The sequence below is a fragment of the Archocentrus centrarchus genome, chromosome 10 (assembly GCF_007364275.1).
Source record: "Archocentrus centrarchus isolate MPI-CPG fArcCen1 chromosome 10, fArcCen1, whole genome shotgun sequence".
NCBI lineage: Eukaryota > Metazoa > Chordata > Actinopteri > Cichliformes > Cichlidae > Archocentrus > Archocentrus centrarchus.
The window spans coordinates 25503739-25518675 of NC_044355.1; the positions used below are offsets into that span (position 1 = coordinate 25503739).

The 14937-nt window shown below is 40.3% G+C and overlaps 1 protein-coding gene across 2 annotated transcripts in view; it reads right to left on the bottom strand.

Annotated features, from left to right (window-relative positions):
• Positions 1 to 598: 598 nt before the first annotated feature.
• gabra2b (gamma-aminobutyric acid type A receptor subunit alpha2b) overlaps positions 599 to 14937 on the bottom strand; it is a 36914-nt gene continuing 22575 nt past the window's right edge. For both annotated transcript variants that reach the window (XM_030739087.1, XM_030739086.1), the window contains exons 8-10: positions 7514 to 7666; positions 6714 to 6916; positions 599 to 3459 (exon numbers count right to left, since the gene is read on the bottom strand). In XM_030739087.1, the coding sequence (XP_030594947.1) occupies positions 3151 to 3459; positions 6714 to 6916; positions 7514 to 7666 (665 nt within the window). In that variant the 3' untranslated portion in view covers positions 599 to 3150. The remainder of the gene's footprint in view (positions 3460 to 6713; positions 6917 to 7513; positions 7667 to 14937) is intronic.

The following is a 14937-nucleotide window of genomic DNA, read 5'->3' on the forward strand; positions in this document are numbered from 1 at the left end:
AGGAGTTCACGGTCGACTCAATGACTGCAAGGTGTCCAGATCCTGTGGCTGGAAAACAAGCCCAAACCATCACACCTCCATCACCGCAGTTCTTATTTGCTATGAGGTGTTTGTGTTGATATGCTGTGTTGGGTTTTTGCCAGATGTGTCACCCTGCATTTTGGGCAAACATCGCCACTTTGGTCTCTCCAGAGGACATTGTTCCAGCTTTGTTCAGATGCAACTTTGCAAACCTAAGTTGTGCTGCAAGGGTCTTTTCAGAGAGAAGAGGCTTTCTCCTGGTAACCCTTCCAAATAAGCCAAACTTGTTCGGTCTTTTTCTAACTGTGCTGTCGTGAACTTTAACATTTAACATGCTAACTGAGGCGTGTAGAGTCTGAGATGGAGCTCTTGGGGGGTTTTTGCAGTTTCTCTGAGCTTTGCATGGTCTGACCTTCAGGTGAATTTGCTGGGACATCCACTCCTGGAAAGATTGTGGGATTGTGTTCCAAACTTGCATATTGTTTTACTATAGTCTTTAAAGTGAAAAAAAAAGAGCAGCTAAGCAACCACTGTTCATTTGTGTTTTTGTCTTCAAAGATATGATAAAAACCAGATATAAGAACTGAAATAATGTGTTTTATTAAAAACTGTGCACTGAATCAATCATCCACCTGGTGAACAATCCCTTTATCTGGAATGTTTAAGACTCTGTCAGGATGTTGGAGGAAATATGAATTATATCCAATGACATAAGAAAAATGAATAAAAAAAAAAATCATAGATTTTGTCTCCATGCAAAGTTTGCTTCAACAAACAAATTAAGATAAATTAAGTTAAAATATTTATGTGAAGAAAAAGTATATCACCTCATGGAAAAAGTAACACCTTAGAGTAACACATATGACTGCTGATATGGGGCTGATCATGACTTTTCTTATACAATATACAATAATCATGGAAGAAAGAGTGGGAAAGGAAGTGTATCGTCAACAAAAAGAGTCAGGGAGTCCAGCTTCCTCACACTGTTCAGAGACCAAAGGAGGTTTTTGCAGGATTTAACCACCACCAAGATATTTCATTAACTTTAGCTTAAGCTTGTGATTTTTTTAATAGATTTTTTTTTTATAGCACATAATTGGTTCCACCATTATTTAGCTGATGGTGTGGAACTGGATTACAGATTGCATATGGCTTATGAGTTATATAGGCGATAAAACCACCTGATACCTTTTTATAAGATAATATTTTAGCTCTAAATTTTGGCTGTGTTCTCTCACTTTAGGCCAAATACAAAGAAAGAGGAATGTGACTATTATAAGAAAAAAAGAAGCTGTGTTTGTGTTATTAATAGCCCAATATTGGCTATGGATTGTAAGCAAAAATTAAAGTGATGATTGGTGCCACAACAAGCTTAGGCAGTCTGCACATTGGGTTTATCTAAAGACTGACTTACATGTGCATTTACACTATGCACCAGAAATAAACAAATGGAATTATTCAGAATAAATAACTTGACACTAGCTTGTTAGCGTGTCTGTGAAACAGTCTCCTGCTTATAACTGACATGTACATAGTTTTTAAGGAACGGAGTCATTTGTTTTAACAAGCCCAGAGAGTTATCACTTGACTGCACGTCCAAGCAGATTTTTAAGCCTATTTTAAGTCATAGTTTTGGTTTAAGGTGCAGCAAACCTCCAGCTACAGTCAGCAAAAAACAAACAATAAAAGCTAGTGGCTAGTTTCCCTGGGAGAGACTAAGACAGAGCAAAAAAGTGAGTGAACATCTGCCTTACATTTTAAACAATGAATGCTAATGCTTTTTAGTTCCTGCTGGTGTATAAACAGTCAAAGTGTTTGCTAGCATTCCAGATTTACACTTCTGTGTTAAATCTCTGCAGAGCCAACGACTTAGCCGTAGTCCGCATTGCTACTTGTGGCAGTGTGCCTGCGTTACTCTGCAATTTTGCAGCCAGAACACTAGTTAGCATCAGGGGTACTGGAGTCGACTTTAAAAGAAGAAACGGCACGGAGGAAACAATGTCACTGAACGGGCCACTAACAGTTGTTGCAGGCTGCATTAACACGAGGTGTAGCTACACTTGCAGGGAGGCGCACGTCAGGTCTAAGTTCAGAAAGGGTTTGCGGTTACAGCATCCCTACAGCGTATATTTAACGCAGAAGCATAAATTTCACTGTCTGCTTGATTTTTGTGGTGTTCTTCTGCACCCCACAATGGACAGAGGAAATAACTTCCAGTTAATTTTTTTATTGGAAAAATTTTAATTCTTCTGTTCACTTTTGGAGATCCGATACTAGTCCACTTCTCTACTGTCGTTCTGCACAAATTCTTCTTTTCTGGGTTATAAGTAGTTCCAATATTTTCTGATTTCTGAGGTTGTGCATGTTACACATGCACAACCTTTGGGAAATATGTCTTTTTTTTCATACTGTCAATTCATTTTTTCCTTGTGTTTCTTTTGTGATATTGTCCTGCAATCCCAAATGGTATATCGAGCTGGCAGAACTACCCAGTCTCATTTTGTATCTATTTATTTTCACAGCCTGTTGGGATTTGGGAGTGTTGTGATCATTTATTGCAGCCCCATACCTGTAGTCAGAGATAATAAAACAAGCTTTAAACTGTAACAATATTATACAAGTGTGTTTTTGCATTGGCTTGGAAATAAAGAAAAAGAGTCAGGGGACTCTTACATGAAGAAAGAATTAAAATGATATACTCAGTCCCTTTCACTCGAGACAAAAATATATACTGTGATATCAAGAAAGTGGGCATTACAGCTGAATTCAACACACTTAGAAGTGATTCGAAATCAAATGTAAGTCTTAATGATCATGTGTTTACTCGTCACTGGATCTGTATGTACAGCAGCCACATACTGAAACTGGAAACATACTTTGAAGGACATATGCACTCTAATTGGAATCATCGCACAATATAATGTCACCATGAAACCATAAATATAAATATACATACACATTTACAAAAGCCGGGCTCTTAAAAGTGCTGCAGACAGTGTAGAAAACAGGCGAAGATAGAGGGTCACACTGCAGTCCAGGGCTTCACTCTGCAAAGGTTTGTGTACACAGTTGCTGGAGGTATTTGATTCATCGCTTAGTCCCCAGACAAGAAGCTATCAAAACTGGTCTCTAAACAGAGGGGACCATATTTGGTATAACGGGTTCTTTGTTTAGGTAGGTGGCCCAGTAGACGAGGTTAAAGATGCCAAAGAGAACAGGAAATAAAATCCGTGACAGCCTGTCAATTTTGCTGACGCTGTTGAACGTCTTCTTGCTTTCTTGGGCTTTGCCATCTGCTTTGGGCTTGTTGGGATCCGCGGCTCCGCCTTTGGCGATGGTGGGAAGTGTGCTGGAATCCTTGGTGACATTAGGCGCATAGTTGGCTACTGCTACAGCGTAGGCGTTGTTCTTCTTGACGATGGAGGCTCTCTCTTTTTTCTGTTGAGAGACCAAGAGAATTACCTGGAGGGGCAGCCTCACTTGTCGCCACCTGTCCCTGAATCTAAAATGTATGTACATAAAGCGAGTGGAAAGACATTGGTAATGGATGGAGCATATTTTACAGCTTCAGAATGAAGGCCAGCAGGAACCAAATACATCAACAGTTTGTTATAGATGCACTTTTATTTTTCTAAGGATGTTCAGTTTGTAGCAGATTTGTAGATGTGTAAATAGGATCTTCAGTCACTCAACTTGTATCCCACCTCATGGTGAAAATTAAAACTTTATGAGAAGGAAGTAAAATCACATTACGGCTGCAATTTCAAATGAATGATGAATGATTACTTCCATCACACTTTAATGACTTTTTCTTCAAACCTAGCCCTCTGATAATAAACCTGCATTCTCCTTTTCAGATTAAAGTAATGTTTTCGTTAAGCAGCTCCATAAACTGTTTTCCAACTGATTTACTCTCAACTAAAAGAAGAAAATTGGATGTGCTTGGATAAATGTTTATACCTTAATTCTGATTTCTGCATTTTGCTTCTACTGTCTATATAACGTAATGTCCTCCTTTATCGGAGTTTTGCACAGATAGAGACTTTCCTATGCTAGTTTGAGGTTTAAGTGCTCTGTTGAAGGGCAAACCATACATTATAGTTAAATGAGACAAGTGGATTAATGGTACTTTATATTAGTTGCCCTAGGGAAAAACAGTGGCTGGAGACCGTGGTACAACCAACATTATTGTGACCACGTGCCACAAATTTTTGACCTTGTTGCCTTTGAAATGGTTGCTTTGAAGATGGGGACCAGGTCCGCAACCACTCGCAGTTGCTTCCCATCTTCAAAAACAGCAATAAAAGGGCAATAAGATGGAGTCAGTCTACTATTAGTTTGTGACTGAATTAGGTCAGATTGGCAATGGCATGCAATCTGTGATAATACAGCCATTAACTCAGATTAATGTGAATTTCTCTGCATGTAGATTGCAGATTGGCATATAGGAATATAACTGGAATGCAACTAATTGAGTCGCTTCTCCAGTTATAAGAACAGTGTCGCAGATGAGTGATTGCAGTCAGTCTGAATCAGACAGCAATTGTTTTGAGACAGAGTGCCTCCAACTGGGCAACCTATGCAATCACTAAGTGGTTGCCCAGTGGCCAAGAGTGTTGCACACTCAACCTCTGGGCAAGCAGTTGGTCACCACAACTAGTTGCAGCCGGTCGCTGAATGTGAAAAAAATTCAGTGCAAACCAATTTTTACCAGTTGGAAGAAAGTTGTCACCCTATTTTTACTGTAGTGTGACTGAGCCATTAAGGAGTGTTACACACTGACCCATTTTTTGGATTTGTGGCAGAAGGATAGAGTGAAAGGGAAGGTTGACAAGATGGAAATGAGACCTGCTACTGTATGATGGATGGTTTGGAGTTGGTGGCTCAAACAAAAAGACAAGAGGCCGAGCTGGAGGTGGAGGTGGCAGAGTTGAAGATGTGACCAGTATGGACAAGATTAGAAATGAGTATAACAAAGGGACAGCTCAGGTTTAGTGGGAAAGGTTCATGGATGTAGTGAAGGAGGACATGCAGAGGGTTGGTGTGACAGTAGAGGATGTGAGGGTGACATGGAGACAGATGATCCACTGAAAACCTAAAGGGAACAGCCAAAATAAGAAGAAGGCACACAGACCCATCTTCTCATGACTAATAGAGACAGTACTCAACAGACTGAATTTTAAAGAAAACACAAAACTTCACCTCTGTCATGTCTGCCAGAAACAGACACACTACTCAGAATACTAACCAGTCAGTCTGCTTATTCCTATTATTTCTATGGAGGTAAGCCACATTTGTCAAATCAGACTTTTACAAATTTAAATCCCTCATCACTTTATGTTCTTAATAAACTTTTGGATCCCCAGGTTGTAGATGTGATCTACACAGAGTAAACAAATTATAATTATAATGACTTTGCTTGACTACATGTTATAAAAGCTAAAGAACATTTCTGTGGAATGGCTGAGTGTATGTCAAACGGCTCTATGGCTACGTTCACACTGCAGCCCGAAGTGACCCAAATCCGATTTTTTTGCCCTCATGCGACCTGTATCCGATCTTTTCAAGCCAGTCTGAACAACACAGATCCGATTTTTTCAAATGCGACCCAGGCCACCCCCACCTTGGCCCAGTGTGTCTCTCTGTGTGGAGTTTGCATGTTCTCCCCGTGCTTGTGTGGGTTTCCTCCGGGTACTCCGGTTTCCTCCCACATTCCAAAGACATGCACTTACATGGGTTAGGTTAATTGGCTATTCTAAATTGCCCATAGGTGTGAATGAGAGCGTGAATGTGAGTGTGAAAGGTTGTTTGTCTCTATGTGTTAGCCCTGTGACAGGCTGGCAACCTGTTCAGGGTGTACCCTGCCTCTCGCCCTATGACAGCTGGGATAGGCTCCAGCCCCCCCGCGACCCTAAACAGGATAAGCGGAAGCGAATAAATGTATGGATGTATGGACCCAGGACACTTGGATATGTGGTCCTAAATCCGATAGGTATCCGATCTTTTCAAATGCGACCTGAGTGTGTACGGCCAGGTCGCATTTATCCGACCTGCACGTCATTGATACTCAACAAACTTCACTATTCTGCGTCCTGTTACGTGGACGCGGGAAGGAAAACGTGTGACTTCTGCAAACATTGAGCGCACTCGCTACATGTGACGTTATCGCGTCCTCTACTGCACATGCAGGACACTTTCAGGTTCATCTGCTGTTCACACACAGATCACATCCAAGTCGCATATATTTGGAAATGTGAACGACCACGCAAAAAAAAAATCGGATTTCACAAAAAATTGGAATTGGGTCACTTTAGGCTGCAGTGTGAACGCAGCCAGAGTGACATACAATTTTAGTAAGATTAAAGCTGATGGGATTCATCTTTCCCAGGCTTTTTGAAACTGAATTTGGCACCTATTAACACAGGGAGGGCTAGACCCCTGATCACATTTAGATTCTTTATAAATATTTTGAGCCTGAGTGAGTGATTTTTTAACTGGTTCTCAGTAGTTGCAGCACTCTGGCTCCACTCTTGGAGGGTTGAAGAGGTCATTACCGCTGTCTCCCTTTGCTCCCAACAAATGCCTTCAAAGCTCCAATCTGTGAGCTTTGGCTTCTTCGACATACAGTACAGTGCTAATGAAGTCTCTTTGAAGGCGGAGCCTGTCAGAGGACGTGTTTTCTTCTTTATTACCTTGTCAGTCACGACGCTCTTTCCGTCCCAAGCCCAGCCCCGCTTTGTGAAGTAATTGACAGTGGCAAACTCAATCAAAGCAGAGAAGACGAAGGCGTAGCAAACGGCGATGAACCAGTCCATGGCAGTGGCGTAGGCAACCTTCGGTAGGGAGTTCCTTGCGCTTATACTCAGTGTTGTCATTGTGAGAACAGTGGTTACGCCTGGAAACACACAAAAGGAAATCACGTGTAAGATGAGCTCCGATGATGCTCATTGATGTTTTTACTTTACACACATTCAGATACACAATACTGTAATGAAGCAGGCAAACCAAGTGAGGCATATAAAAAGTAAATCAATTTATGTTGTTTTATGCAATTTCCCAACTTTTCAGGAGTTCAGCAGGTTTGGTATGTTTGGAAAAAGGTCTTTTCTGGAATTATATTCTTGTTTGTTCTTTCTGTGGGCTAACCAGTGATGACTCACTAATATTAGTTTCACTTGGCTTACAGACAAGTCCAGCAGTAGCGTATCCAACTGGATTTAAAAGCAGTGAGGCCTGCAAGACCTCCCCCCTCTTTCTCTTCATCCAGATTTCTTCTGCATATACCATTTGCCATAAATTTCCAATGAGTCCCTATATTCATCCTTCAAGCTTACAATCTTAATTTTTACAAAACTAGAGGAGGTTCTTACTGCTACTGCAGTATGTGTATAAAATCCAGAATCTGTAACAGTCAGCTCAAATTGCTCTAGTGCCATTGGGAAATAGGATATTTCACTATGATGTGGAAGAGGAACAATAATCACATGCTTACCAAACACAGTCCTAGCTGGCACTGATTCTCTATTCAGCCAGAAAGACACTTGGGAAAGAATGACTGTCATGATGCATGGGAGGTAAGTCTGGATAACAAAGTAGCCAATCTTCCTCTTCAGATGGAATTCAGCTGTCATCACCGTATATTCACCTGCAGACGAGAATCACGTTTAGTTAAATGATGCAAATTCTTCAACTGGTTGATTCACTGGCTTCACTCTGCTGTTTTGATATCAGACATAATATATATAATATACTCTCACTGGACACTTTGTTAGGTACGTCTGTTCAACTGCTCATTCAGCTCAGTGCATTTAGGCATGTAGACACGGTCGAGATGGCCTGCTGAAGTTCAAACTGAGCATCAGAATGGGGAAGAAAGGGGATTTAAGTGACTTTGAATGTGGCATGGTTGTTGCACGATATTTCAGAAACTGCTGATCTGCTGGGATTTTCACACACATCCATTTCTAGGGTTTACAGAGAACGGTCTGAAAGACTTTTCCAGTGAGCAGCAGTTCTCTGTGAAAATGCTTTGTTGATGCCAAAGGTCAGAGGAGGATGGCCAGACTGCTTGGAGCTGAAAAGGAGGCAACAGCGACTTAAACAACTTAAATGACGCAACAGTTTTCACAACAAAATTAGACAACAGAACATTGTGAAAATGTTGCCTGGGTCTCGATTTCTGCTGCAGCATTCAGATGATAGGGCCTTAATTTGGAGTAAACAGCATTAAAACATGGATCCAGCCTGCTTTGTATCAACCATTCTGGCTGGTGGTGTAATTTGTGTGGGATATTTTCTTGGCACACTTTGTGTCATGTAACGCTGTGTGTGGCAGGTGAGGACCCCAAGATGCAGACACTGGAGACAGACTTAAACACAGGATCTCAGCTTTTATTGCTGAAAAACACAGGGAACAGACTGGGCGGGCCAGCAGCAAAACGTAATCACAGAGGGAAAGCACACAGCGGGGGCAACACTATGATAATGTCACGACAAGAACAAAGTGAAAACACAGACAATATATATGCAGCAGGTAATGGGCAAATGGGAAACAGCCGTGAGGAAAACACAAGAAGCAAAACTAAACCTAAAGCACAAGGACCAAAGACATACCAAAATAAAACAGGAAGTAACCTAACACAGTACACGCAGACTTGACAACTAGGGAGACTGACACACAGAGGGAATTACAGACACCAGCACACAAGAACACGGGGAGACAGAAACACACAGGAGCGCAGAAACAGGAGCACAAAGACACAGGAAGACAAGAACACAGGGAAACCAGAATAACCTACAACAACAAACTGAGAAACTAAACTAAGAAAACTAAGAAACAACCATGCATGCTTTTGGCTGTTGGCCTTCACTGTATCATTCTCTTTTGTTTTTATTTCAACCTTTTACATTAAATTTTGTTTCTAACTCCATCACCTGAAGACAACATTTGAAAGTCTTGTCATCAGATTTTAAAACTAGAGTAGTTGATTCAAATGTTTTAACCCACACAACTGGAGACAATATCTTATTCAAACTTAACAATACAAGTGCAAACCCACGCCTCCCTTTTCCTGTGTATTTATGTAATTCACATTGTTAAAATATTATATTTTCATCTCACGCTTTGGGACAACAAAGCAGTATTAAACATAGATTAGGCTGCTCCAACTGCCAGCAGTGCACAGTGGATATACAGTAATCCATCTATACATGCAAAAGTAGGCAGTAAGATTTCCCAGCCACCGAGCAAAGCCTAATAGCTGACAAGGCCGTGAAACCGTGCCAGTGCTGCAGTAGTAGGCAGTCTTTCCAAACAGAAGCTATCTCAAAGAGAAGCCAAGATTAGACATGGGAAGAAAAAGATGTGTTACCCATGGCAACAGAACAGAGAAACATTTGCTATGATTTTGAAATGAAGGCCTTGATGCACGCTGTCACTTGGCAAGAGGAAAGTCCTTTTCATTAGTGGGAAGGAGGGGGTAGAAGGGATGTCAATTCCACAGAATAATCCCAAAGATTTTTTTTTTTATATTCCCACTCTTTCTTTAATAGCAGTTATGTGAAGACTAATTCTCTCTCTGACACGCACGTACATGCTAGCACAGGAATTTGGAGGAATTGAGCTCACTGTCAGTACTCTCTATGGAGCACTCTATCCGCTGTAATTTAATTTGCATGCCGGTCCTGATGCTTGTGTTGTGGATGGGGGGAGGGGATGCACAAGCCAGGATGTGGATGTGGATGAATCTTCTCTGGAAGAGGCTGTGATTGCTTCACTTAGAGGGAAGTCGATAATTATAGCATGATGCAACAGAAATCGAGATATCCTGACTTGATACTGTCCTTATTTGTAAGATCATCCTCACTTCATAATGGCTTGATGGCATAATAGCTTCCAAAGTAAGATAACCCCTAATGATAACGTCACTGTTTCCATCATCAGGGATGTTTTGTCAAATTCTTCCAAAGCTACAGAAAACAGAACAAGTTTCTGCAGGCTAACTAATGCTCTGCATGAAGAAAAAGCTGATATGTGCAGATCTGCTGGACTGACCCTGTAAAGAAGCTTGTATACATTTATGGCTGCTAAAGGGGAAAAAAATATCAATATAGGCTCACAGAAATATTGGCTGCAATAAACTTGTTTTATTAATTGTTACAAATCTACAGATCATAATCAGCTTATTTTACAGTTCTTGGGTTCCAGAGGATTTTTTTTTAGCGTCTTTCAGGTTTGAAAAGTGAAGCCAACACAAAACTGCCAAAAACAGCTGTATGCCATCTGAGGCTGGCTACAAAAGCCAGGTGATCTTCATAGGCCTCTATGTTAAAATGCCTAAATTAACAGCAGAAAATAATAAAGAGCCATATACTGATAATTATTTTGGTCACCACAGCTAATTTCTCACTTCATGACAACTGTACAGAGGTGAATTTTTACATAACTCACCAGTTTAAGTTATACACTTTCATATGAGTGGGAATGTTTTTGCAGTAAGAGGAGCAGCAATTACAAAGGATTTATAGCCTTTATTTGTGAGGACAACAGCGAGTAGAAGGAACGCAGACAGAGAGACTGGGGGGAATGACAAGAAATGGTCTAGGGCAGAATCAAACCCAGACCCCTGTAGCAAAGTGGTTATAGGTTAACCCAGAGTGGTATAGTGGTGCCAAAGGGTTTAAGGCAGTTCTGCGTTAACCTCTATTATCAGACCCAGAAGATATTTTTTACATTGTCTGGGTACCTTTTAAAAAAAAATATATATATATATATATATATATTCTTGTTCAGTGTTGATTTACACTCAAAGAAGCTGCTTTCAATAAGTCAAATTAGTTTTAACTCCTGTTTTTTGCCAGCCAAAATTAGCATCCCTTTGAATATCTAAGTGAAATAAAGATGCACCTAGCCAAGCTAGCTAGCCAGCATCAGCTGGTAATACATCTGATCTGTTCTGTCTTCCAAATATGGTCTCGTACATGCCAAGATGAAAACTACGCCTCAAAACTACTCTTTTATTTAGTCGCGATTTTACTTTTTTTAAGATATATTTTTTCTTTTGCCTTTATTCAACAGCAACTGTTACAGCGAAGATGTGAAGGTGTCATGAGAGAGCGGGGTAATGCAGCAAATCAAAACCCGACCCTGCCACACTGAGGAATCAGCCTCTGTTCGTGGGATGTATGGTCTGACTGGTGCGTTATCAGGCGTCTCACAATGCCACCGCTTTAGTTCACTCTCATCAGCAGTGTTTTGGACAGCAGTAAGCCTGCAGCTAATATCAACAAAAAAAAAAAAGCCACCATGTACTAAAAGCTGCCCAGTAACAAACCAACAAACAGATTAAGTTAGCAACTTGCTGATGAATACAGAGGAGTATTTAGCAGCTAAATAGCCAGAAATTCCCCTCAGTAGACCCTTGAGAGCTCAGAGTATGTGATTTTAAGTATTTGTGTGTGCTAAATATACAGAAACAACTCCAAATGAATACTATTTTTAATCAGTGTTGACTGGATGTGTGGCATAGGGGGAAAGCAGTTTAGCCATTTTAACAAAAAAACAACGTTTTAGCTAAGCTATCTGTTTAGTATATAATACATCATATTATACTCTGCACATGTAGTAAAGCATCACTATATTCACCTCTGTTCAGCCATGGGCCATGTCTGATGCGCTCAGTTCAACAAAATGATGTTTTGGAGATAAACAAACATGTATTTGAATTGTGGGACTCTTCTAACAGTGGCTCTTGCTGTGTTCAAGATGCAAGATGCAAGATGTCCATCCCTGTAAAGCCAGTGAGAGCATTAGTTCGTGCCAAATGACCTAGTTTGCAAGTATGCTACACCACACACTGACACACTAGTAATGAATGATTAATTTAAAGTCAGCCAATCAGATAATGTGGAGTGACTAGCTAAACAAGAGAAACAGCCACTGGCAGGCATTCTGCCTTCCACCAAGGCATCAAACACCACTTAACCTATATAGGAGCGTTTAGTCCATAAAAGGGTATTCTTACATAATGAAACTGAAGCAGGGATTCCCTTGATAGGAGATTGCAATCACTCGGGAAATACTGTATACTGGTAATTGATACCCAAAGGGAGCACTGGTGGAACAGTTGGCTCAGGGATGCAGTAACATTCACATATTCATTCTCTGGGTGCACTGTACGTAACTTAAAACTGAAACCCAGCATTGTAGCTACAATTTCCACCTGTGATCATAACCCGTTTTTCCAATTCAAAGATTACCCATTTTTTTAAAAAACAAAGAAAAAGCCTAGACCTTTTTGAGCTTTATTATAAGCAGAATACGGACACATTATTTCAGTAAATATGATGCAAGAGCACAGGTTTGATGTGTTTTTTTCAGTACTTTCACCTACACTATCCTGAAATACGTCAAAGCTCCAGCATGAAAAAAGGTCCAAAAATGAAAACTAGAACATCTTTTGAGAAAAGGGGGACTCGCTGTGCATGCTCAGGCTCAGGCACATACAGAAGACATCTAATTCCACAGCAAAGCTTTGTAAACCACCCACTCATCTCTTAAGTGTACAGTTAAAGTCTGCAGGCGATAACCCTCAGGTCAGTATCCTCCACCGGGAGCAAATTTCTCAAACCCTTTCCTGATCATCAAATGTAACTCATTCTTCTTTACATTTCTGTAAACCATCCCAGTCATTATTCACATTTCCACTTTGATCTCACTTTCTTCTCTTAGAGGTTCACAAGTGTTTTTTCCCCCCTTTTTTTAGCCACTAAAAAAGGGCTATCCTGCTAGGGCTGATATTTCTCAGCTTTCTTCAAGATGATTAATCCAAACTGACAATACTGTACCTTCAAATGGACTGAATCAGTCAATTCATGTACAAATAATACACATTTAAAAGATGGGGGGTGACATCAGTCTTCCAGCACCTACAGCCTACTTTCACATTCTCACCACTATAATAACCACCTCCATCGTCTTCTTGCAGGAGCTGCATTTCCAGAAAGGTTTCTTCCGTCAGGTTTCCCTCAGAAGTAGTATTACTAAAATTAGATCAGAGCTGTCACTCAGTGACACAGAGTACTCTGGATGCTTTCAGATTTCTAATTCTCTGCAGTTTATTTGGCCTACACCAGATATGCTACTGTGTGAAATGCTGCACAAAGTACATTTATTAATGCTAAGTGGCTGGGTAGAGTTATTATATTAGGCATATAGTAGGTTTTAAAGCTCATGAGGACCTTGCCATCTTGCCAAAGCCATATAAAAAAAGGACACTACCTCTGTAACCAGACTGTGTTAAATTTGATGGCAAAGAAAGGTTTTAAGTGGTTCCAAACATTTCTGGCTTGTGTGGCTGGTAAAATGAACCAGGATGTGTACAAACTGTGAGCAGTGAAAGCAGGGGCGTATTTGAGGGAGGGGGTGGACAAGTATAATGCAACTAAGACATTTACTCATTTAAAGTACTGTAAGTACTTTAAAGTAGTTACAAGTTACAAGAGTGCGGCCATTGAGACTAAGAAAATTTGGACGCAAGTGTTTCTGTGTTCCACTGTTTGCTGTTCTGTGAGTTTGTTTACGAATCAGACTCACAAATTTTTGTGTTATTTCAATTTTTACATCTACATCACTGTTTTTGGAGGCAAATATTGCTCTTTGTACTTTACTAGATTTATTTTAAAGGGTTACCTACTAATTATTTATAGACTTACAAGTCCACCAGACCATATCTTTACATACATGCTATAGTACCATTTTATGAAATTTTGCAACTTACTATAAATCAGTAGAATCTCCATAGCCCTAATTTTAATCATATGTATGAACGAAAACCATAGTAACTACAGAAAGTAGCTCTAAAGTGCACTAGCCCACAGAGGAATTGAAAATCGTTTATTTTGTATTTACATATTTTGCTAGATAGAGAAATGCCACAGCTGTAAATGCTAATGATGACAATAAAGCGCATGGAGCACATTTTGTTGTTTGCACTTTTTACGCGATTTCTGCAAACACGTTAGAGGAAATACAGCGCTCTGGGATACGTTGAATGCATAATATGTAAATGTAAATTCTCTGGGTTTATATGCAAAGAGAATTATTGCTCTGTGGTGGCAATTCTACCGGCGTTTAAAACCAGTTGCGCCCTTTGTGACAAATCATTGAATTCAGGTGTTCCAATCACTTCCATGGCCACAGGTGTATAAAACCAAACACCTAGGCATGCAGACTATATTTGGTAACACCTCATATTTATCTTTTCCCCCCATGAAGGGTTCTGTTTGGGAACTACTGCTTAGAATCAGCAGTTTGAGTGACTAAGTAAGCCAGTAAGTCTAAAACAGCTCCACATAAATGCCGGCCCATCACTTCTTAACTGTCCATTTTTCTCACGTTTATTTAAACCTTTCTTGGTAAGCCCTTTTTGACTTCTGTTTTGAAATGTGCTATATACATACTTTTTGATTAGTTTTATGCTTATGCGACCATGGCAACATCCATTGTTACCATGACAACATGCACCATAGTAAATTGTGTGTCTGCTGAAGTTGGTTCATCTGTCAGGTCTATTTTGTCATCCTTCAGGCTTCACTTCACTCATTCTTACTCCTGACATCATCGTTATTTTTTATTATTGCTGGTATTATTATTACGTGACTTATGCGCTGCTGTTTTATCTGTGATAAACAGCGCTACATTAACTGCTCGTATCACAGCGCTCCCACTCTGCCATAACAGCTAACCAACCACATCCACCCCATCACATCTCGCTGCACTGATCAGGCGGCCTATTTATGCTTGCTGATGTTACTGCTGCTCCACTCCACCCAGCCTCCACCTGCTTTGGTTCTGCTCCATTTGTACGCTCCCTGGAGGGTGTTTATTTCTAAATTAATAACTATTGGAGGAGTATT